Source organism: Myotis brandtii, unplaced genomic scaffold (genome assembly GCF_000412655.1).
Source record: "Myotis brandtii unplaced genomic scaffold, ASM41265v1 scaffold18, whole genome shotgun sequence".
Classification (NCBI taxonomy): domain Eukaryota; kingdom Metazoa; phylum Chordata; class Mammalia; order Chiroptera; family Vespertilionidae; genus Myotis; species Myotis brandtii.
The window spans coordinates 5,833,753-5,857,453 of NW_005356674.1; the positions used below are offsets into that span (position 1 = coordinate 5,833,753).

At 42.7% G+C, this 23,701-nt stretch overlaps 1 protein-coding gene across 1 annotated transcript in view; it reads left to right on the forward strand.

Annotated features, from left to right (window-relative positions):
• Window positions 1-5,336: 5,336 nt before the first annotated feature.
• LOC102252873 (M-phase inducer phosphatase 1) overlaps window positions 5,337-23,701 on the forward strand; it is a 56,185-nt gene continuing 37,820 nt past the window's right edge. The window contains exons 1-3 of the mRNA XM_014537598.1: window positions 5,337-5,453; window positions 7,991-8,073; window positions 9,423-9,564. Coding sequence (XP_014393084.1) covers window positions 5,337-5,453; window positions 7,991-8,073; window positions 9,423-9,564 — 342 coding nt within the window. The remainder of the gene's footprint in view (window positions 5,454-7,990; window positions 8,074-9,422; window positions 9,565-23,701) is intronic.

The window sequence follows — 23,701 nt, forward strand, 5'->3', positions numbered from 1 at the left end:
GTGTTCTAAGAAATGTCAGCTGATTGTGCTGCCTCTCAAGAGTCCAGAGGTTTGATGGCAAGGCACGGAACGGTCACTTGAGTTTATCCTATTTCAGACCATATGCTCTGAGGTGGCCCATTCTTGGTTCAGAGCCCTAAGCCAGTAATTGCATTCTTCTCTCTACAGTAATTGATTAAGGAATGGAGTCTCACAACCCCAGCACAGCCAATGCTTCTCAAAGGGGTTTTTTCTGGTTCTTTTTGGAAAGGGCTCCTTTTTTGTTTGTTGACTTCCTGAGGCCTTGAACCTGAAAGTATACATGGAGTAGTCTGCTCTGAGAATGGAGCTGCTTGTACAGAGGAAGTTAGTCTGAGAATGGAGAGATAAAGACCTGGTGGACATGGTGTCAGCCCCTGGAGCAAGTCACACCAGAAGCCAGACAACTCCGGGCCTTTGCAGTCATGAGACCCAGAAAACTCCCTGTTCGTCATGTTTTCTGTCACCTGCAAACAAGTGATTCCTGGTGGCTGCATCCTGGGCCCCAGAGGCCCAGGAAGGCTTGGGTGCTGCTCTTCAGGCCCAAAGCCCAACTTTCTTACACTCGAAACCCTAACGTCAGAATTCCAGTTGGTCCCTCCACCCTGCTGTGCTGGTTTCTCTCTCTGTAAATCTGTGATAAGAAGACACGCCACGCACCACCCACAGGGGTTGTGGACTAATTAGAGAACTTGTGAAATTCTTTGTTTTTACAAAATGTTAGCAAAAGAGCACTGCACATTAATATCGCTTACTCTTGATTTTTCTGCCTTAAAAAACACACACTTCTCAGCAAAATAAGATTTGTCTTTTCTTTATAAGAAAACGGACCAATTATCTAGATTCACTTTTTAAGGTATAAATGACTGGAGTAAAAATATCCCTCTTTGTGGTGGGTGGTGGGAGGATTCAGGGCCAAACTGGCTCTCTCGTTCTTGTTCCCTCTCTTTTCTTCCCCTATTTTCCTAAATTCCTGACTTTGTGGTTTCTGGTCCTGTAAAGAAATGCATTTGTTCAGAACACTCCAACACCAGAGAGATGTTAACTTTATTTTTTTATTTTAATGTTTTAAAAATCTGTTTTTATTGCTTTTTAGAGAAAGAGGAAGAGAGAGAGAAATAGAAACATTGATGAGAATGAAATATCGATCGGCTATCTCCACCAGGGAACAAGCCGAAAACTCAGGCATGTGCCCTGACTGGGAATCGAACTGGTGACCTCTTGGTGCCTGGGTGGTCGCTCAACCACTGAGCAACACTGGCTGGATGATATTAACTTGATTTTGTTTTAAATCTAAGTTTATCACCAACTGGTATTATTATGAGAAAATATTCTATTGATTTACTATGGGGGAAATTAATCATATGATACCAACACTGAGGAAAGAAAAGGGGGATAGAAATGTATTGGGAAGGAAGAGGAGTTAGAGAGAGAAGGGCAGAAGGGAGAAGAAGGTGATATGAACTGAGGGAAAAAAGGGGGGTGGAAATGTATTGGGAAGGAAGAGGAGATAGAGAGACAGAGAAGAAGGGCAGAAGGGAGAAGAAGGTGATATGAACTGAGAGAGAAACCCTACTTGGGTCAGCCTTTGATGATGATGTCCAGCTTTGGTTAGATAATAGAATATTGGTAGGGTTGTCAGATTTAGCAAATGAAAACACAGGACACCCAGGTGAACTTGAATTTTAGATAAATAACGAATATTTTTTTATTGTAAGTGTTGCATGACAATCCTTCAATGTAAGAATGTGGGTATTTTCCTTTTCTGGGGTCAATGGGTTACTTTGCTAGCATTCTGGAACCTGTAGGTGAAACTGACTCCACCTTATCTCCTGAGATCAAAATCATACAGAAGTTTTACTCTAAGTTCCTGAAACTTCTGGACTCTTCCTTGTTTCAACAGATGCCTTTAGTGGATTGAAATGCTTACATATTCTTTCCATCTGAGTAGTATGACTATATCTCTTTTTCTGATGAAAAATTTTCAAATACACACAAAAAAGTGGAATTCTAATGAACTTCCATTACTCTGTTTGAAGAGCGGTCAACGTTTTGCCGATGTTGTTTCATCTCTCCTCCTCCACCCTCTCTATTTTGCAGGAGTGTTTTAAAGAAAATCTCAAACTTCATGTCATCCTTAGATACTATGTGTGGTTTTTAAATTTTATATTTTCTTTCCTATCTTTAAGCATATCTAATCTGTTTAATGTTGCCAAGATCCCACTTTTTACCCATCTCTCTTTATATAAAATAATGGCCTCTCCCTTCACATGATAATATTCCTTTTTGTCTTCCTCAGAGCATCCCTGTAGTTCATGATTTCTTTTAAATCTGGTAGCCTGTTCAGGCCTCAAGGAATTGGTTGTGCATTGTGTTGAGGGGTCCTTGGTAGAAGGAAGGGTGGAGGGTGGCAGAGAGTGAGGGGGTGGAGGTTAAGGTGGGGGTGAGGGTTATTATATTTTGGCTTTCTCTGAAACTTCCTTCCTATAAGAAATACTAATCTTGTCTCTCTTACTCCTAATTTTATGTATTATGCAAGTCTGTGCTCTTTAGAGTGGCTATTGGATCCTCTGAATTAACATTTAAATATTTCTAGGATTAGGTTTGAAGATGCTGAGAACTGCATAGTAGAGGACAATGGTTCTCAAACTTTAGCGTGCACAGAATCCCCTGGAGGGCTTGCTAGCACACAGATCCCGAGCCCCACCCCCGGAGTTTCTGATTCAGTTGGTCTGGGGTGTCCTGTGAGAATTTGCATTTTTACAAGTTCCCAGAGGATGAGTAGCTGATTATCCAGAGAGAACATTGAGAACCACTGGTATAGTAAAAACTGTTTGGTTATAGAAACCTGTGACCTTGGGCAGGTCACTTTACCTCTCAGATTTGGTGTCCTCATCTGTGACCAACCAATGTTCATTCCTCTTCTCTCCAATAATGACTTGGTACTTTGAAGAGCAGGAACTCACCTTTCCTTCACGTTGTTCTGTCATTGGTCCATTGGGAGCGGTTTTGCCTGTATTTGCCTGTCAGAGCCCAGTTGCATCTCTAGAGCAGGGCTCTGGGTAAACAAGAATAAATGCTGAACTCAGATGATGGTACTCCAGCTCCTGAAGAGAGGAAATGAGGAGGAGACAGCTTTAGTTCCTTCATTCAGCAATTATCCATTGAGCACCTACTATGTGTCAGGCACCTAGGAACTCATTAACAATGCAGAATCTTAGGCTCCACCCTAGACCCGCTGAATCAAAACCTGCATTTAACCAGAGCCCCAGTGACTCAAGTGCACATGGAAGTCAGAGAATCACCACCACTACGCAGCCCACTGGCAATGCAGGGAACCCACCTTTCAGCTACTGTGGAGGCAGAAATATCTTTCTCTCCGGTGTCTGCGCTAACCATACCAGGGAGCACAGTCAGTCTGATAAGTCTTCATTTGAGTAAACAAATAACAAGTTAAAAAAAAAAAACTCTCCAAGTACTTGTCTTCAGGCCTAAGGAAGGGCATCTAAGGAACCGTTGTCCCCTGGGTGCTAAAATCCTTGCTGACTCGGTTATTTATCATCCGTGTGTGCTGCAGGGTCCAGGGTGATAAATTATGGAAGAGAGCTATTAGATGACAACACTCCCTCTGACATCAGGTGCTGGTGTTCGGCACATTTTGCAATCTTCACAGCAAGGAGAGAAACATGATGATGGTGCTTCTGCAAGATGCTTACTCACTGAAGCCTGTTTCTCTCCCAGGTCCTTGTTAGGCTGGTACTCTCTAAACCTTAGAGTGTGTGGTTTTAGCTGAAGCAAGGAATAGAATAAATAGAAATAGAAGATGGCTAGTACATTCGTGTTTCTCATGTACCATCTGCAATAGAATTGCTTGGTGCTGGTTAAAAATATAGATCTTTAGGCTCCACCTGGAAAATTAGGGTCTCTAAGGGTGATATTCATAAATTTTAATTTTTAACAAGCTTACCAGGCAATCCTTACATAAAGTAATTTTTGAGACTCACCATTGTATACTATCTCTTATTGTATGGTGAAGAATCAGAGAAAGACAGCAGTATAATGACTTTCTTAAAATTTCAGTGCCCCATGCATAGTCACATGTCCCATTTTCCTATAAGGTGTGGTATAGATGGTTGTCTTTTTAGGAGAGCCTTTTAGATCTATTAGTATCTAATAAAGGCAGGGCTAACTGATGCTGAGTGGCTGGATGTGAAGTAAGGTAATTAAGTGCTAAAGAAACAGTAGTTAAACTTTAAACAAATGTCTCATGTGATAGACATGAAATGACCATTTGTCACCAGGCATGCCAAACCCACAGGATTCTACTAGAATTTAAAGGGTTAAGGCAACTGGCCATGTTCCTTGAAAGATCTGACATAATGCCACGAATTGCCAGGAGGCGACAGCAGAGAGCTGCCGAACAGCCCACGGAGACCAGGGGATCCAAGGTTATCAATTAGGACAGTGGTTCTCAACCTTCCTAATGCCGCGACCCTTTAATACAGTTCCTCATGTTGTGGTGACCCCCAACCATAAAATTATTTTCGTTGCTACTTCATAACTGTAATTTTGCTACTGTTATGAATCATAATGTAAATATCTGATATGCAGGATGTATTTTCATTGTTACAAATTGAACATAATTAAAGCATAGTGATTAATCACAAAAACAATATGTAATTATATATGTGTTTTCTGATGGTCTTAGGCGACCCCCTTAGCAATTCTATTGAAGATGGTACATGAGAAACACGAATGTACTAGCCATCTTCTATTTCTATTTATTCTACTCCCAAAGGGGTCGCGACCCACAGGTTGAGAACCGCTGGATTAGGAGGATTGTTAGAATAGCAGCCGAAAGCTGGTTACCCAGAGTGTCTGCTCAGGAGACATCTAGCCCTAAACGAGGAGAGCTGGGTCCAAAACAGAGGCAGTTACCTCTCATGAAGAAAGGCAGTGCCCAGGCTAGTGGATGAAAGAGAGAAGCTGAAGTCAGAAAAGCAAGTTGGGTGAGTCAGAAGCAGGGTAAGCAGTGGGCAGCTGTGTCACAGGGGGATGGTGGGACCCTCAGGAAGCTGATGGGCTGTCAGGGATTTACAGTATTTAGTGGCCACGGCCCCAGTGAAATCAGGAAACAATACAGCCCTTGAGGAAGAACATTTCATAACCAGATCATTAAAAAACCTGGAACCTGACCCCTTATTGGAGAAGCCCTTTCTTTGGCAGTGAGATCTTCAAAGTCTTGTTGGAAAATGCACTGGTATTAAAGGAAAATAACTTAAGGAATACAAGACAAGACATGATAAAATATCGCAATTATGGTACAATCAATACTTGCTCAAGAAGCTCCAGTGAAGGGGGAGATCAATGAAGTTGGCATGGCCAAGGAAGGCTCCTTTAAAGAAGTGCAATTTGATCTGAGCCTTAATGCATTAGTACAATATAGAGAGGCAAGGAGGACACCTAATGAGCCAAGGGGAAAAGCTCCCTCTGTTTGCAGGGCTGTGAGAAGGCCCCTGGTTTGTATCAGGGTGCCTGGAGCTGGTGGAAACCCAGGGCATAAAAACAGTTGTTTGACCTTTGTTAAAATTTGTTTTGTTTGGTGGTTTCCAACATGCTGGGAAGAAATAGGATCCTGTTCCTTTAAGCAACCAGAGTGCATCATTCACTCAGAGGAAATACACATTGATGCCACCTGCAGGTGACATAGGTAGCTCACACTGGGTTTGCGAGGGAGGAGGTGCTGCCTAATTTCCTTTAGTTGGGGTGCCATGATCTTGACTCTTTAAATAGATAGGATCTGCTTAGTACCTGTCTGGATATATAAGATTGTGCCCAGAATTTTGGGAAGAGTATCAAAGATTTTATTGAGAACTAGAGGCCTGGTGCATGAATTCATGCATGGGTGGGGTCCAGCTGGCCCCACCCTGATTGGGGCTGATTGGGGCGGGCCAGCCGGGGGAAGGGGACCGCGGGAGGTTGGCTGGTCGGCCCTGCTCCCTGCAGTGCACATAATAACAACGGGTCGTTCTGGTCATTCTGGTTGCTTAGGGTTTTGTATATATATAGATTCCGGAAACCATATTCTGTTCTGAGAACCAGGTACAGTGAACTATGCACTTACACAGTAAAGGACACAAGAGATCCATCTTCCACCCACTAAACAGCTGATGATTATTTCTTACAATCGTGATCTAGATAGAAATTATGATGTAGTTGGGTAGGTGTTCTTTGTACATCCCATCTCTCCTGAAGTGCTAGCTTCTTGCTTTTTATTACTGATCACTGGTAGGTCTTTGTCTTTGCATATACACTTATTTAAAATACTACCTCCTTTTCATTCATTTTTATAGATGGCTTCATGTCTCTCTAATACACTAGCCTGTATTTGGGTTGTCGACACAGTAACTCTTGTTTCTTTGATGTAGATTGTTTCTCAACCCCACTTAGGAATATAGCTTTTTTGGTCTGAGCAACTTGAAATACAAAACACTTTCCTATCAGTAACAGTGTCCCTGGGGCAGTGATTCTCATGGGAATGTAGATGGCACTGGGGGTAAAGTAGGAAAGGACATATCACCCATCACCAGGGGAAACATCACAGAGATCCTCCTCTCCATCCCTGTGCTGATCTTAGCTAAGAGACATTGCATAATTGTAGGATCTGGGAAGCTTTGTGTATCTTGCAGTAATCACTGTTCAGTGTTCTCTATCTGCTGTTGGTTTGGGAGGGGTGTTTAAATCATTTTGGCGAATCCCTTTGATAGATCAAATCACTTCCCATTTGAGATCCAAAGAAAGCAGGTTCCTCATTGGGCATTGAATTCCTCTAAATGGCTGAGAGTTGCTAAAAGTAATGAGCAAATCTGAAATCACAGTTGAGCCCAGCTTTAGTTAAGTTCAGGCCATATTAACATGGACTAGGGTTGCCTGTATCTATCGCCGGGACTACACTGTACGTGCAGAGAGTATGCAGTTTATTTCTTATTAACCAATCTGATCCACCCTGCTACCTAATGTTTAGTTCCATGAAATAATTTTAGTCCAATCCAGTAATTTAAACAATCTCTATAAGTTTATTTTCTTTGTATAATCACTCTCTTTGTATCCCCATTCATTGTGCCTCTTCAAGGGGGTTGTGGCTTGTACGACCTTGGCTGGTGGGGATGGGATTCTTGAACTCTGTTATTCCTGGAATTACCCTGATCTCCGTGGCAGAGGGGCTGAGCTGGGCTGCTCCCGGCTTGGAGGATCCCAAGGTCAATGAGCTCCATCAGAGAGTTGTTCAGCCAATATTTGCTGCTGAACCCCAGTGGTTTGGCCTCTGTCATTGCACCAGGTTTCCATGTTAACTTGGCGCTCGCCTGGTTCTTGCTGTGCTGTGGGTACCCTGGGAGTTTGGCTGGGACTCCCTATTATGACTGCTTCTGTGAAACTCCCCAGACTGACTGACTCTCAGGGACTTAAGGGAGCTCCAGGCACCGTCCCTGGGACCAAAGGCAGTTTTGGAGCGTTTACAGAGAACTCTCCTCTATCTAATTATGAATCACTAGAGACCCAGTGCACAAAATTTGTACACTGTTAGGGTCCTTAGTGGCTGCTAGCTGCCGGCCAGGGCCTCCCTCCCTTCCTCTGGCTGGCTCCATGCCCTGGTTGAATTCTGGACGACCTCCCGGTAGAGGGGACAATTTGCATACTATGCTTTTATTATATAGGATCATCAAATTCTGTCTGAGACAGGGTGCCCTCATTGGGTATTTTCATTCCAATGTTAGAAACCACAAGCTGGACAGTTTTTCTGGAAATTTCCTTAAACCCTCCCTGATTTACCTCTGTTCTCTGGGACTCTAGGGGAGATTGAGATACATTTTCCCTTCCTCTGCCTCCTTTGTTCCTTTCACCATCCCTCAGGTTGGAAGAGAAAAACTTTGGACTTTCCTCCACATCTTCTCTTCTTTCTACCCTCGGGCAGCAAGCCTCTGCTGAGCCATCAGATGTGCAAGGAGTATCCTTGCTCAAGGTGTGGTCCGAGGACCTGCAGCATCAGCCCCACCTGTGAGCTGATTGGAGATGCAGACTCTCAGGCCTCACTTAGACCTAATGGATCAGAAGCTGCATTAACAAGACTTATGTGCACATTAAGGTTTGAGAAGCATAGGTGTAGAGGAAATGGTATGATCTAGCTTACTTACGCGTAGCCCTTAGCAAATTAATGGAAGTTAAAGAGATTTAGGAAATCCTTTTTTTTTCCTCTTGAAAAAGCTTGCTTTTATAGACCATTAAGTTGCTGCAAAATTGTATTTTGGAATTCTGAAGCTGAATATTAGCTGGGTTTTTTTGGTTTTTTTTTTTTCACTCTTGCTATAATAATCATGAACCTTCTCTAGGGAAATAGCTGTTTCTAATAGACTATGGGAAGAAGTTCAATACAGGGGAATGCAGACGAGAAAGCTACTTAACCATATTAAAATGTTATCCCATAAATATTTTGAAAAAAATAAAGAAAATAATTAGAGATGAGTAAAGCAGTTAAGTTGGTGACCATATGCTTTTTAAAAAAAATATGTTTTTATTGAGTTTTAGAGAGGGAGGAAGGGAGAGCAATAGAGAGATAGAAACATCAATGAGAGGGAAATATCATCAATTGGCTGCCTCCTGCATGCCTCCTCTTGGGGATCGAGCCCCCAGCCCAGGTCTATGCTGAGCCACACCAGCCGGCAACAGTATATCTTTTTATACTTCAGTTTTTCTAACTTTACTCTGGTACTGTGCAGTTTGTGAGTAGAAAGCAAATTTAATCGATTTGGGTCACTATCTTCATGCTTCTCACAGTGTATTTTGCCACAATACTCTAAAAAGGTGGGCTTCATAACCAATTAGTTTACAAAAATGCTGTGACCTACACATTCCTCTTGGAGACTTACAATACACATTATCATTATAAAGAACTGCCACGAAGTCCTGCCAAGAAATCCCTTTAAGATAAGCTCAGAGGAGTTTCTAAAACTCATTTGTCCCTGGAACACTGTTCCATGTAAGCAATATGCTTTAGCATAACACAAGACTTGTGTTCGCTGGGAGTATTTTAGAATATTCTAATTTAAAATATACCTCTTATATTGAATATGTAATGATTGCCTAATGTGTGGTGCTGCCCCCATACTCCCCCTGGTGGCTCACAACTGGTTCAAAGGACCCAGATTCTTTACACCCATCAGCAAGATCAAGGCCCCTCGATGCTGCAGGACACTCCAGGCAATGCCCCTTCTCCCCTTTGCCCCAGACCCGCTGCTCTGCCCTCCACGTCTGTTTTTGTATCTCGTCCTTGTTTTCTGCCTATCTAACCCACCAATTCAGTTGAGACCATGGATTGTCTGCTTGCCTCTCAATTCATTTCACCACAGATACAACCTCTTAGATCTCTTTGAAATTGAGAACAAACTGATTTATAAAGAAGCTGCCAGCTCCCACTTCACAGCCCAGCTCAGGCTCCCAGGCCAACTTCCTGAGACTCCTGCTGACGAGGAGAGTTGGACAATTACTGAAGTAAATTTCTTCTAATGAGTCCGCACTGGATGGCCTGACCACAGCTGCGAGAGGCAAATAAATGGCTTTGCAAACCCAAAAGGAGGACACATGCTCTGTAGAAGATTTCTGGTTCTTTCCTGGCATAGTCTTGTAAAAGTTTTCAAATTCTGTGTGAGGCTAGTCTTATAATTTCATATTCTTTCTGGTAACATTGTAGAGATAAAGCACATGCATATTTAGAGAGGATGGGGTCTCAGGTGATCTCTTCTTTTTTTTCTCTTTCTCACAGTGAAAGAGTCTCGTGTGTATTGTATTTGAAAACCAAGCCTCATTCTATAATTACACCTCATTCTATAATTATGCATATGGTCAATTGTGTATAGATTAGCATGAAGTGTATTCCATGGAACTAATTTTGGTAGATACGAGTCAGAAGAGAGTCCTGTAGTTAAAAAAAGCAGGGAACTGCTGGGATGGTAGTTGAAATGTTGGCGGAGTCACAATGGAATGAAAAGGAACGTTAATGGGTTGTCAAAAGGTAGTAGAGTTGCCCTAGCTGGTTTGGCTCAGTGGATAGAGCATCGGCCTGTGAACCAAAGGGTCCTGGGTTTGATTTAGGTCAAGGGCACATACCTTGGTTGCAGACTCCTCCCTGGCCTGGGCCCTGGTTGGAACTCGTGAAGGAGGCAACCAATTGATGTGTTTCTCTCATATTGATGTTTCTCTCTGTTTTTCCCTCTCTCTTCCATTCTCCCTAAAAATCAATGGAAAAATATCCTTGGGTGAGGATTAACAAACAAACAACAAAAAAAGGTAGTAGAGTTACACACCCATGCTTAAGCCGTAATCTCATATAGGTAGGATGTACTTCTCTGCTCCTTTACTAGGGTTTGGCCATGTGTCTTGCTTTGGCCAATGGGATTTTAGCAGGCCTGACTTGAGCAGAGGCTTGAAATATGCTTGTGCACCGGGCCAGTGTGGCTCAATGCTTGATCATTGGCCTATGAACCAGGAGGTCATGGTTTAATTCCTCATCAGGGCATATGCCCGGGTTTCGGGCTCAATCCCCAGTAGGGGGCATGTAGGAAGCAGCTGATCAATGATTATCTCTCATTATTGATGTTTCTATCTTTCTCTCCTTCTTCTTTCCTCTGTGAAATCAATGGAGTATGCATTTTTAAAAAAGAAATATGCCTGTGCAAGAGTTCCTCTTGGGAGCTGCTGCCCTATCAGTCTGGGTCGCAGAATGAATCCTCCAGAAGCTGACCTGAGTCCAACCCATAGCCCAAAGCGTAGTGAGCAAGGGAACATCCCCTAAAGGAGTCACTCCCACATGATGGTGTCTTTCCACATTGCCAGGTTTATTAGGGGAGACCTCTCCAATAAGCCAACAGAGTCACACGCAGGTTACACACAGAGTGGGGAGGCTTATGCCATAGAATCAGGCAGAGTGGGCATCCAGCGAAAAGTCCCACTCACTGTGGTGTCCAAAGATGGAGAGGTGAGTGTTGGTCTCAAGCCAGGCAGTGACAATGGCTGCTCATGCCCATGGAGTGGAAGTCCGGGTGGGCTCTGAGTGTGACCCGTGGTATAGACAAGCTCAAGCATTGAGTGGTCGGAGCTCGGAGTTCTTATAGCCCACAGGGGGTGAAGGTTGCACTCATAGTAGTGTCTAGATCAGCCGTGGGCAAACTATGGCCCGCGGGCCGAATCCGGCCAGTTTGAAATGAATAAAACTAAAAAAAAAAAAAGACCGTACCCTTTTATGTAATGATGTTTACTTTGAATTTATATTAGTTCACACAAACACTCCATCCATGCTTTTGTTTCGGCCCTTCGGTCCAGTTTAAGAACCCATTGTGGCCCTCGAGTCAAAAAGTTTGCCCACCCCTGGTCTAGATGGAGTCCTTCTCCAAGTGTGGTTTTGGGTGTTCTGAGCCCCTCCTAAGGGCATTCTGGTTATACCCCATTACCTCAGTCTTGATATAGCACTTGGCATAATTGTCACGACTGACAGTGATTCCATATTGGATTGTCAAGGGCGTCCAAAAAGTCTATTCTGCTCTTGCTTTATACACCAAAGCCCAGCCCAGCCAATCCTCATCCTGAAGCAGAGGTGCCCAGCTGAGCCCAGCCTAGCTCAGCCAAATTATTGTCAACCAGCAGACTTGTGTTAAATAAATGTTTGCTATAAGCCATGGGATTTGGGAGAGGAGTGGGGGTTGCCATGCAGTGCCTATGTGGCAATGGCTGCCTAATATACTGGCTTAAACAAAGTAAAATAGGTTTCTCTATTGCATTGTTTCTTAAAGACCTTAATCTTTTATGTGCATGGAAAATCTTTACTATGGCCATAGAATGAGTGGCATTTCCCACTGGACCTTTACTTTTCAGAACAATTTATGATACCAAGGCAGGTAGAGATATAACCAGTGTTGGCCTCTAGGGAAAGGATGATTAACCACCCCTTTACTCCCTACTTCCGAATGCATAGAAGTCCATCTCAATAAGACAGATTGCTAATATGATTGGTTACAGCTACATGGTTATTGGGTCATGGCGTTAGGAAGAATAGTTTTGAATGTGGAGAGGGGAAAGGTGACATTTTTAAGATTGCTCTGTGTCTCATCTTCATACACATGGCTGTTAATACATCTATAACAAATACTCATTCTTTGGGAGATGGATATAAAAGACAGTATGAAATGGGAAAAAATATACAATATGTCTGAGGCAGGGAAGATACCCAGCTGTGAGGAATGGAAATAGGAGGGTGACAATAATGTCATCTCCCTGATTATCACACCCACCAGTTCACTGAGGTATGTTTCCTTACTACGTTTTTCTAGTGCATCCTTTTCTCCTATGACAGCTGATTGGAGCTGCCGCCTCATTGGGAGGTGCCTCCTACCCTGAGAAAGCCTAGGATGGGTGACTTTGAATTATTCCGCTAGAGGTCTCAAGAAGAGATGCCCAATTTTCCTTCCAGGTGCACATGTTCTTGGGTTTCTCTCTCCTTGCCTGCTCTTGCCATTAGAGCGATGAAACCCAGATGCTAAGAGACCAAGGAGGCCATTTGCTTCTAGCCTTTGGGACAGGGGTTAGAAAGCCATTTTCTGTTTTTCCAGAACCAGACAGTAAATATTTTAGTCTTTGCAGGCCATATAATTTGTATCACAGCTACTCATTTCCATCATTGCAGTATGAAGGCAGCCATTGACAATACTCGAAGGAATGTATGTGTCTGGGTTCCAGTAAGACTTCATTTACAAAAATAGGTGATAGGCCTGGCCAGTTTTATTCAGTGGTTAGATCATCGGCCCACAGACTAAAGGGTCCCTGGTTAAATTCCAGGTTGAGGTTGGGTACCTGGGTTGCATGTTCAGTCCTCAGCTCCAGTCAGTTGCATTTGGGAAGCAGCCAATTGATGTGCCTCTCTCATAATCATCTCTCTCTCTCTCTCTCTCTCTCTCTCTCTCTCTCTCTCTCCCTTCCCCCCTACCTCCTCCTCCCTCCCTCCCACTTTCTCTAAAAATCAATGGAAAAAATATCCTCTAGTGAGGATCAATAACAATGAAAAATAGGTGGTGGGATGAATGTGGCCCATGGGCCATAGTTTGCTGACCTCTGCTTTGGGAAATGGATTCTTATAGCCAACATACCACTGTGCATTATAAAGAAAATGTCTTTTTCTGAGATTTCCCCTTGGCACATCTTGCTCACAAACTTGTGGTACAAAGTGTTGGATTTGTATATCCTGGGCTTATGTTATCTTTATTTGTATTTTTTCACAGAGAAGACCAAAAGAATAACTTGTGATGCTCTTATGAGTTAAGCTGTACTCATAATAAAATTGCCCCTGGTATGGAGAAGAAAAGATAAATATACCAGGTTTTGATTAAGCTATATAATATTTATTATTTTTAAACTCTTAAAGAAGTTTATTCTAAAAGCTTGATCTATTTTATTCTAAAAGCTTTATCTATTTTTGTATGCTACTACAGTGATGATGAAGTCTATCTATTTGTAACTCTTGCTCAAGGTTTAAGGAAAAAAAATGGAGTACCTTTCATTAGAAGAATTTCTACAGATTCTGAATTCCAAGCAACATGTCATAACATTTCTGATTTGTGACATTAGAAACTTTCTGTTTTAGGTCTTAGATCAGTTGAGTGTGACAAGACAATCTGAAGATGAATTCTAGAACTGTGTGAAAGCAAGACTCAATAACATATATAATAAAGCTTTAATAAATATTTTATTGACATAACAAAAAATAATAACTGCCTCTTATTTTGTAGATGCTTGACATTTACTTCTGAATTTCCTACAAAAGACATATTGGAGGAAAATTCAATAGCAAAATAGATCACGGAAAATTAACTATTACAACTTGATTCATTGCAGAAAGGAAAATCAAATTTTCAAGATAGCCATCACAAGACAGGAAGTCACTGATGTATTGCTTGTGCACTAGAATGGTTGTCAGCATATTTAGCACCGTGGTGTGTCAGTAGGGATAACCGTGAATTCAACTCCACACTAATGAGACCCACACCATCTGCACAATAACCTTCCTGCTTTTCTGTGTGTTTGAAACGTTAATGATGCTACCTCAAACATGGCCCAGATTTCTCCCCTTTTATGAATCTCCTAGGTTTTTGGCCGCCACTACTTCTTATAGGATAACTGCAGGTAGTGCGTTTAAGGACGCTGGAATAGAGTTACACAAGAGGCCATCCCTGCTGTTCGTGATCCACTTAATTGCCAGCTCTGCTAGATCACCCATCAGGCAACCACAAAACTTTTCTAAAGAAACAGAGTCACAATCAAGAGGGCAGATTGGACTGTTGCCAGCATGTGGCTGCATTTTGCTGCCTTTCAGTGCCAATGGAGTCATTTTCAGGCTTGCAAAGGCAAATAGGTCTTAGGCACCGTCATCCCTTATTCCACAGTGAGCAGTTTCTTCAGACACTAGGGGAGTACGAACATGCAAGCAGAGAATGCTGGCAATTTATAAATCTCTACTTTAAATTCTATCCTATTGGTTTCCTGAACTCTCTGAAATCTAATTAGACAATTTTCTGTCTGGTTTTCTCCCCAGGGCTTATGTGCTTTTGTGTCTTCTCATTTTGAAGCCTAATGAGCGGAATTGGACTCATCCTTATTAGCTGGTCTTCTTGAGGTCCACAGAACCATGTCCTGGAAAAATCACAGGTAACAGTCCCAATTAGGAGAATGGGGAAACTTTCTTCTAAAAGAACCCAAAGCAGTAGCCTGGGTTACATTTGTTCTGGATTAGTTCTCGCTTTCTTACCTCAGACAGGGAGGCTTTCTGATAAAATCAAACCAACAAAGAACCAAGGTGTCTGTCCTGTGTGTTAAAGGCTTTGGAAATGATCCAAACAAAGTAGATTATTATCACTGCTTCTGCTATTGCGTTTTTATGAGAGTAATACCTTGTGTGACCTAATGAGCCTAGTAGAAGGGATGTGTTTTAAAAGACAGTCTATGACTATCACATATTGTGTCCACTGAAGTAACCACGTTGGTCAGATTTTGTTTGCCTTTATTTTGACATCCAGGGTCTGTCCCTCTCACTTTTACTACCAACTCTTTGGGGGATCTTCCTTCTTTTTTTTTGTTGGTAAATTTTCACTTTTCAACTCTAGAGTTATCCCTGTTGCCTAAGCCAATCAAATTATTGCATGCCATCTGGCTACCAAAATGAGTTTTAGTTGGGTCATAGGCTCATTATTAAGCTAATAAGATATCTTTAGACCTGCTGAGACATGTGGGATAAAGGCAAGTGTTCTTTTCACTACACAAGAATAGAAGACACTGTAGTTCTTTGTGCTTTTGCAGCCACATTGCTCTCATGCAAATGCTAAGTATGGATTCAACATCTGGAAGGCAGAGCTAAGAATTAAAGAGGAAAAAAAGATTTTGGGGAACATCATTGGAACCCTGACCAATCCATACCCGGTTTCTTTCTGTATTTTTCAACTATATAAGACTAGAGGCCCAGTGCATGAATTCATGTATGGATGGGGTCCGGCCATCCCGCCCTGATAGGGGCCCATTGGGCTGGGCTGGTGGGGCAGGAGGGGCCACAGGAGGTTGACTGGCCAGCGCCCCCGATCGGGGTGTTGGGGGCTGATCAGGGGCCAGGCCGGCCGGGGGGAGGGGACGATCGGGGCTTGGATCAGGCCGGTTGGCTGCCGTAGTGTGCATCATAGCCACTGGTTGTTCTGGTCGTTCCACTGTTCTGGTCGCTGGGCTTTTATATATATAGATAATAAATTCCCTTCTTGCTTAAGCCACTTGGGTTATGTTTTCTGCTACTTGTAAGGCAACAAGGCCTAAATATTCAGATATGGATAACAACTGCTCATGCTGAAGGGAAGCTGAGGGATGCTCCCTCTAATGCCTGTTTTTAGAATGCATAAATCAGGGAGATGGGACACTGACTTGGCAGCAAGTCTGGTGGGCGGGGAGGCACATCTAGGATCTGGATGTACCTCCATCCTTTCCTGCCTTTAAATTAAGAACTATGTATTTCATTAGGCCATGAGATACATTCTAGAAAATTGCTTAATCTTTTAAATTTATTCTCATTCAAACATGCCAATTCTGTATGATGTCAGGTCTTACTTTTATCTTCTAAAATGAAGTCACAACTAATTTGACACCAAAAATAAATCAAACAAACAGATACAAATAAGAGTTACTGTATAGGCCCTTGGCTTATCAATCTGAGTTGAAACTATAACATCTCCTATATGGCTATTGATGGGCCTGAGATACCCGGAAAATGGGCACTGATCCTACCCATTGGCATCAGATAACTTGACTTTGACCTCAACTCTCACGGTGACTTATATCCTACCCAACCTCTGGGATCTGGAGACTGAGCTCCCATCCCATCTCTTCAGCTGAGAGCAGTCCCCATAGAGCAGCGGTTCTCAACCTGTGGGTCGCGACCCCTTTGGGGGTCGAACGACCCTTTCATAGGGGTCGCCTAAGACCATCGGAAAACACATATATAATTACATATTGTTTTTGTGATTAATCGCTATGCTTTAATTATGTTCAATTTGTAACAATGAAAATACATCCTGCATATCAGATATTTACATTACGATTCATAACAGTAGCAAAATTACAGTTATGAAGTAGCAACGAAAATAATTTTATGGTTGGGGGTCACCACAACATGAGGAACTGTATTAAAGGGTCGCGGCATTAGGAAGGTTGAGAACCACTGTGTTAGAGGGAAGGGGAGAGCCCCAGGGGAGCCATGGCTCGGTATCCAGTGTTAGAAAGAAAGGCATCCAAATGGCCAGCCAGCCAGCCAGCCAAGATGTGCGCTGAGAACAAATGAGGCCTCCCAAGCTACTCTCAGGGCTTGTTCTTTTCAATAGCGTATGTGGTGCTTATCATTCACTTAAAATAGGTAGTTTCTATAACAACCGTCCTAACTTAAATAGATGCGTGCTCCTCTCTTTGTTATGAAGGAAAACAATGTTTCAAAGAATCTGTTCTGCTTTGTTAATCACTTTCAAGATTGAAAAAGGTGTTCTGACTCATAACTTCACAGGGGACTGAGCCTGTCTAAGTTGTCTCCATGAGTTCTGAATTACTGCGAAGACCAGAGACCCATTTCTCTCCGTGCAGCAGTGCAGTTAGATGCATGTGGGCTGAGATGGTTAAAAATGCAAGACATGCCCAGCTGGTGTGGCTCAGTGGTTGAGTGTCGACCTATGAACCAGGAGGTCACAGTTTGATTTCTGGTCAGGGCACATGCCCAGGTTGTGGGTTTAATCCCAGTGGGGCATGCCAGAGGCAGCTGATCAGTGATTCTCTCTCATCATTGATGTTTCCATCTCTCTCTCCCTCTCCCTTCCTTTATGTAATCAATAAAAATATATTTTTTAAAAATGCAAGACACTCAGAAAATAGATGACACCCAGGAGCCCTTCAGCAGGGCAGGTGGAAGGAAGGTTCCGGATGAAATGTAAGCTTTCAAAGGGTGAGGGCAGTGTTTCTTAAACCATGAGAAAAGACCATCTGCCTGAAGATCACTTGGAGAGCTTGATTTAGAAAATAGACTCCCGGACTCTAACTCAGTCCTTCCAAATCTGATCTAGGAGAGTGGACTTTAAAAATAAGCTCTTTGGGTGATTCTGGTGCACACAAGTTTGAGGAGCAATAACAGCTTAGCTTTTGTGCCATTGCATCCAGGGGAAAATGTGTTTCCATGACCATCAAGGACAAATTTATGGGGGGACAAAATCACAATGAGGGTGGTTATACCATTAGTGTTTAATAATTATATGTGTATATATGTATATATATGTATATATACATGTATATAATTATATAAAATAAGGCTCATTGGAAACTTTATATATATATATTATGTATATATATAATATATATAATCTACTAGTATAATAATAAAAGCATAATATGCTAATTAGACCGGACATCCTTCCAAATGACCTTCTGGACGAAGCCAGGGCTTCGAGGGAAGCCCGGGTGTCAGGTGCCAGAGTGAAGCTGGTGCCGGGGGAAGGAAGGCCTACTCTTGTATGAATTTTGTGCGTCGGGCCTCTAGTATATATATAAAATGTCTGAGATCTTTCATTCATTTTTACAAAACTTAGTCAACTAACATTTAAACATTCATTGACCACCTAATGTGTTGTAGGCATTGTGCTTGGGTTTGTGCCAAGAAGTATAAAGAGAATCCTACCTTCAAGGAGTTCAGAGTCTGGCAATTGCTTCCATTTTGCAGATGGATTATGGTTCAAGAGGTTAAGAAGCTTATAAAGATAGGCTGCTTCTAGGTGGCAGAACTGGGACTCAGTTCTGAACTCCCGAATCCTAGTCTAGCGTTCTGTTGAGTCTAACTTCTAACATTTTAGATATAATGATGCCCCTTTTGAAAACAAAATTATACTTCATGGTAAAGAGCATGAAGAATCACACTCAGCATATCTTTACCACTTTTTTTTTTAATGTCGCAGCCATCTTTGTGAAGTCAGAAATACTGCTATCACTGGGAGATAATTCTCCCTGTAATCTCACTATAATCATGTACAAGCCTTAAGACTTTCTTGAATGAGTGGATTCTTTAAATAAGGCTCTTTGGAAACTTTCCCGAGTAAGCTCTCCTAAAAGGAGGTTTCAGAGAACAAGGTCAAGTGCTGCAGTGATGTTGAATGAGAGGAAAATGGAGATGACGTTATTAAATGTGGGACTTTGGAGGCTCTTAGTGAACTTCGGGTGAGCAGTTCCTGCCCAGTGGTGTGGACGGAAGCCAGAAAGCAGGAGAGTGAATGGGAGTTGAGGGAAGAGCAGGAAAATCATTGAGCTCAATTCAATGATCAAGATAAATGGGGGCAGGTAAATGGTAGGAAGTGAGACAGGGAACAAAACTTGGCCAAAGAAATGGGAAATTGAGCAGGAGTGGTAAGTTAGAGTGCGAATTGGGGTTATTTCCAGAGATGCCGAGCAACACAGAGAAGCTGGTGTTGATTTATACTCAGCCAGGTGAGCAGCCAAATCTTGGTATGGGGGGTGTACCTCCATAGACGGCTCAGATGTGGAATCTATCTTCCGGGAACTGCCCCTTGACTATATTTGCATGAGCAACACACAGAAGCTGGTGTTGATTTATCCTCAACCAGGTGAGCAGCCAAATCTTGGTATGGGGGTGGACCTCCATAGACAGCTCAGATGTGGTATCTATCTTCCGGGAACTGCCCCTTGACTATATTTGCATTTGTTCCTCAGAAGCCATCTGCTTTCTGTTCCTCCAGCATCATCTTGCCCAGAGCATTTGCCACCAGAATGGGCTATATATGGGATACATCTCTCCATGGAGCTTTTGCGGATACAACAAACCACCCCAAAATTTTGTGGTTTAAGACAGCCACCATCTATTTAGCTCACAATTCTGTGGATTGGATGGTTACAGCTGGGCTCATGTGTGTCTGTGGTCAGCTAGGAGGCTCTGCTTCTGAGGTTTGGCTGGCTGGGGGCTGAGGCAATGGGAGGTGACTGGGCCATAGGGCTCTCATTATCCCACAGGCTGGCTCACAGGGCGGCTTGGCAGGGTCCCAAGAAAAAGAGTGCAATGTTTCTCGAGGCATAGGCTTGAAAGGGGCTCAATATCACTTCTACTGTATCCTCTTGACCAGAACTAGTCATGAAGCCAGTTCGGGCTTAAAAAGTTAGCCAATAGATGTTTGATGGGATGATTGAAAATCAAATGGCAAGCAGGTGTGGATTCGGGGAGGTGAAAATCAGGGCCGCTTCTACAGACAATCTACCCAATCATCCTTCGGCTTTTGTGAGCAGGCAGAGCCCACCATCTTGAAATGTAAGTCACCCTCTGTTTGCACAGAAAATCAACTCCTCTTCCTGAAGGATGAGGTCTTTCCAGGTACCCAGGAGTGAATTGCTGACAGCACAGTGATCGCATCTCTCCTGCTTGGGCTTAGGCCTGGAGAGCAGGCTTCTTGGTCCTGATTACCTCTAACATGCTCCCCAGTCCTTTGAACTTGAAGTGCTTTTGGTCATGGCTTGCTCTCCAAGGGAACCATTTCTGGGAGGAATGTTTAACACCAGCAGAAATGAACAATACAAAGTGGCCATCAAGCCCCCATGACTTCTGAGAACATCCAACACAAAAATGTCATCTCCACACATTCCCTGATCTCCATGTCAGGAGATGAGCAACAGCTCACAGATCCGACATAATTAAGCAGCACACTCCCTAGGCGATGACCTTGACCAACCTTAATATGTGAGGAATCTTGCCTTCCTCCTCCACCACCACTGTGCTGATGGGAGCTGCCTTTAGGACTTCTTTGTAGTTGAACAAAGCTGTCCTTAGTGAACCCCTTCCATGGGACAGCCCTTGAATATCAAATGTGCCGCTCCCTCCCCACAGGCCTGCAGCCACTGTTAGCATTCCCCATGTGCCTGTTGTGAGAACTACAAACTAATTACAGAATGCATAATTAAGTGCTTTGTCTTTCAAGTGCAGGAAAAATAACCAAGCATTCCTCCCTTTGGGCCTGATTTTACTATCGGTGATTAGCAACATGATTCACTCTGAAAGGGGAGGAGTGTGCTTGGAAGCCTATTTTTCACCTTTCAAGCATCATAAAAGGTTGGAAGGTCTTTTCTCCTAAGAAGTAGAGTTGATTGGAAGCCCCTTTCTTCTCACCTTTTGTAAATGATTGTTCAGTTCTCATTGGACTCGTGGAGTGTACCTCCCCCTCACTGGCTGAGGTCAAGGTGGTGGCATAAGAACACCACTCACATACATGTAGCATTTTACAGTTAGTGGAGCTTATTTATATCCATATCTCACTTAATACTCAGAGTAACAAAGGTGTTTTTTTATTGTCATGTTAAAGTTGGGGATCCTGAAGTTCAAGGAGTTTATGTGATTGAGAGTCACACTATTAACTAAAGAATGACTGGGGTCTTGGGCAGGGTCAGTATGATTCTAGAACTCCTTGTACTTCCTCCAACAGCATTATGGAAAGGGGGGCGGTAAGCTGGATAAATTCTGTTTGGGCATGCCTTGCTTGGGGCACCCCACTTAATTCCTAGACTTTTCTTGTGTCTGGTACATCCCAGTGCTGTTTGTGTGATATATGGTGGTTGTCAGGTAGAGAGTAGGAGTAGAGTTATGGCAGTACAAAGTCAACAGGTATAAACTCATCCATTAAAGGATGTGTGTAGCTAAAATACTGACTGGATGTTGAGATTTGATTGTGGGGTTGAGCCTTGTTTATAGGATTATTTCCCCTTAAATGGTTTGGAAAGTGTGGAGTAAGCCTTCATAGACATGAGGATGATTCAAAGGAATTAGACATATGTGTGAGGAAAAACTCTTCGGTCATTTCTCACAACACTTCTGACACCAGATGTGTGGGGTTTTCTGTAGCTGTATGTCCTATAATTCGGTCCAGTTCTGACACTATCTGCATGGAATTAGTATCAGATTCCACAAGACTGCCCCTACTTAACATGCCAATCACAAGTCCCAGGTTGTCACCTGTACTTCTGACCGACCAGCCATAAATCAGCGTTTCCACGACCCCCTACTTGGGTTTGATAATTTGCTAGAGTAGCTCACAGAACTCAGGGAAACACTTATGCTTACTGGTTAATTATATAATAAAGGATATAACACAGGACACAAGTGAACAGCTGGATGAAGACACTATCTTTATTACATTGTATTGTCTTTGTTTCTTTGTCAAAGATAAATGGACTGTATTTATGGGGGTCTATTTCTGGGCTCTCTATTCTTTTTCACTGATCTATTCCAATGCCACACTGTCTTGATTCATATAGTTTTATAGTAAGTTTTGAAGTTAAGTAGCATTCGGTCTCCACCCTTGTTCTTTTCCTGCAATATTGTTTTGGTTTTTCTGAGCCTTTTGCCTCTCCAAATAAGCTTTAGAATCCGTCTGTTGGTGTCCATAAAATAACTTGCTTGGATTTTTATTGGGATTATATTGAATCTGTAGATCAAGCCTGGTTCTGGGTCGCTTCCAGGCAGGATCTGTCTGGTTACACCGGTGAAGGGATGGGGTGCACAGGGGTGTGCAAGCTTATGGCTAGCTTCATCTTTTTCCCAGGAAAATGATCCATCTTTAAGAGGTTCTTGACTTCAATAAGCAGGATACCTCAATGGCTACATCTGGCTTTATGGTCTATATCAGGAGCTTCTTGGAATAAATAAATTCATAGGAAGGGTTGGCAGCAGTGTCAGATATAAAAACCCTCAGCAAAAGTTAACCATTATTGTTCATCACTTTTAGGGAGCTTGATCCTTAATGGAGACACTTCAATGATAACTCACCACTATTACCAACTCATGGTATCCTGCATACCTTGCAGAGTTTTTATGAAATCAAGAAAAAAAAAAAAACACCGGTGGGCTCTTGGTAATCTGCAAGACAGAAAACAAATGCAAAAATTCCTGGTAATAGCTGCTTTCATGATTTTCAAAAAAGCGTGAGCAAAAGATAGTAGTCATGTATGAAAGTATGTTGATTACTTGATTCCTACAAAAGGTTATGAAATGCTTAGCAGGGTTAAGCAATACAATCCCTTTAGCAGAATCTAACATTAGACCTGTTGTGGAATTAATAATTTTTAATGACATAAGAAAAAACTTTGTGTCTCTATAAGCATAGATTTATTATATGTTAATAGACACTCTAGGATGTCATATAAGAAGTAACTAATGAGACAATTCATATTAATTATTTCGTACATTTTCTTTCTCATTATCTTGTTAGAATTGAGGGGAGACGACTACTTTTGAACTTGAAAGCTATGTAAAAAGAGTGCGATCCCTATTGTTTATGTATAGCGTACCCCAATTACTCCAGGGAGAGTCAGCCAGAGGCTAAATAGCTTTATAAAAATAACCCCAAGGCAGTTTGTTATTGCTTGCCTCTGTCCCCACCTGCCTGGTGGGATTTTGTTTTTTTCCAAAGGGTCTGGAAGTCCCTGGTCCAGGCCTCACGTGTATGGGCCCCCACCGAGTCTGCCTTTAGCCTTTTCCTCTCATCCTCTGATTTGCCTTGGCAAATTTCTTCCAAGCCCTGCTCTGCCACTCCTGGTGGAGCTGTGCTGTCCAGTGATGCCCATCCTCATCCAAAAGCCACTGATGCTAACCCAGTGTGTCCTGTCACTGCAGAGCCTGCTGCTGCTGCTGCTGCTCATGTCCTCTTACCGACCCAAGGAGATCATAAACAGGAAATGCTATGTTCACTCACTTGTCTATTTCAGCCCCCCCTTTCCCATGATTCAGATTGGAGTCTACAGAAGTTAGGGGACAGTCTGAGGGGGAATGACATGCTCTTCTCACAGGCACCTCCACCCCTCAGAGTCTGGGATCCTATTCTTGAACCCCAACTCCCTTTCTCCTTACTTTTACCCCCTGGGTCTTAGTACCCTTCAGACATATGCCAGCAGCCCAAATCCAGAGGGAAACATAGCTTGGGACCATTCTCAGACTCCTGCTACTGGGAATGAAGCCCCATTGGCAACTAATTGTGAAAATCAAGCAGATGTTTTCTTTGAGGAAGTAAGTACCTTGCAAAGAAGGCAA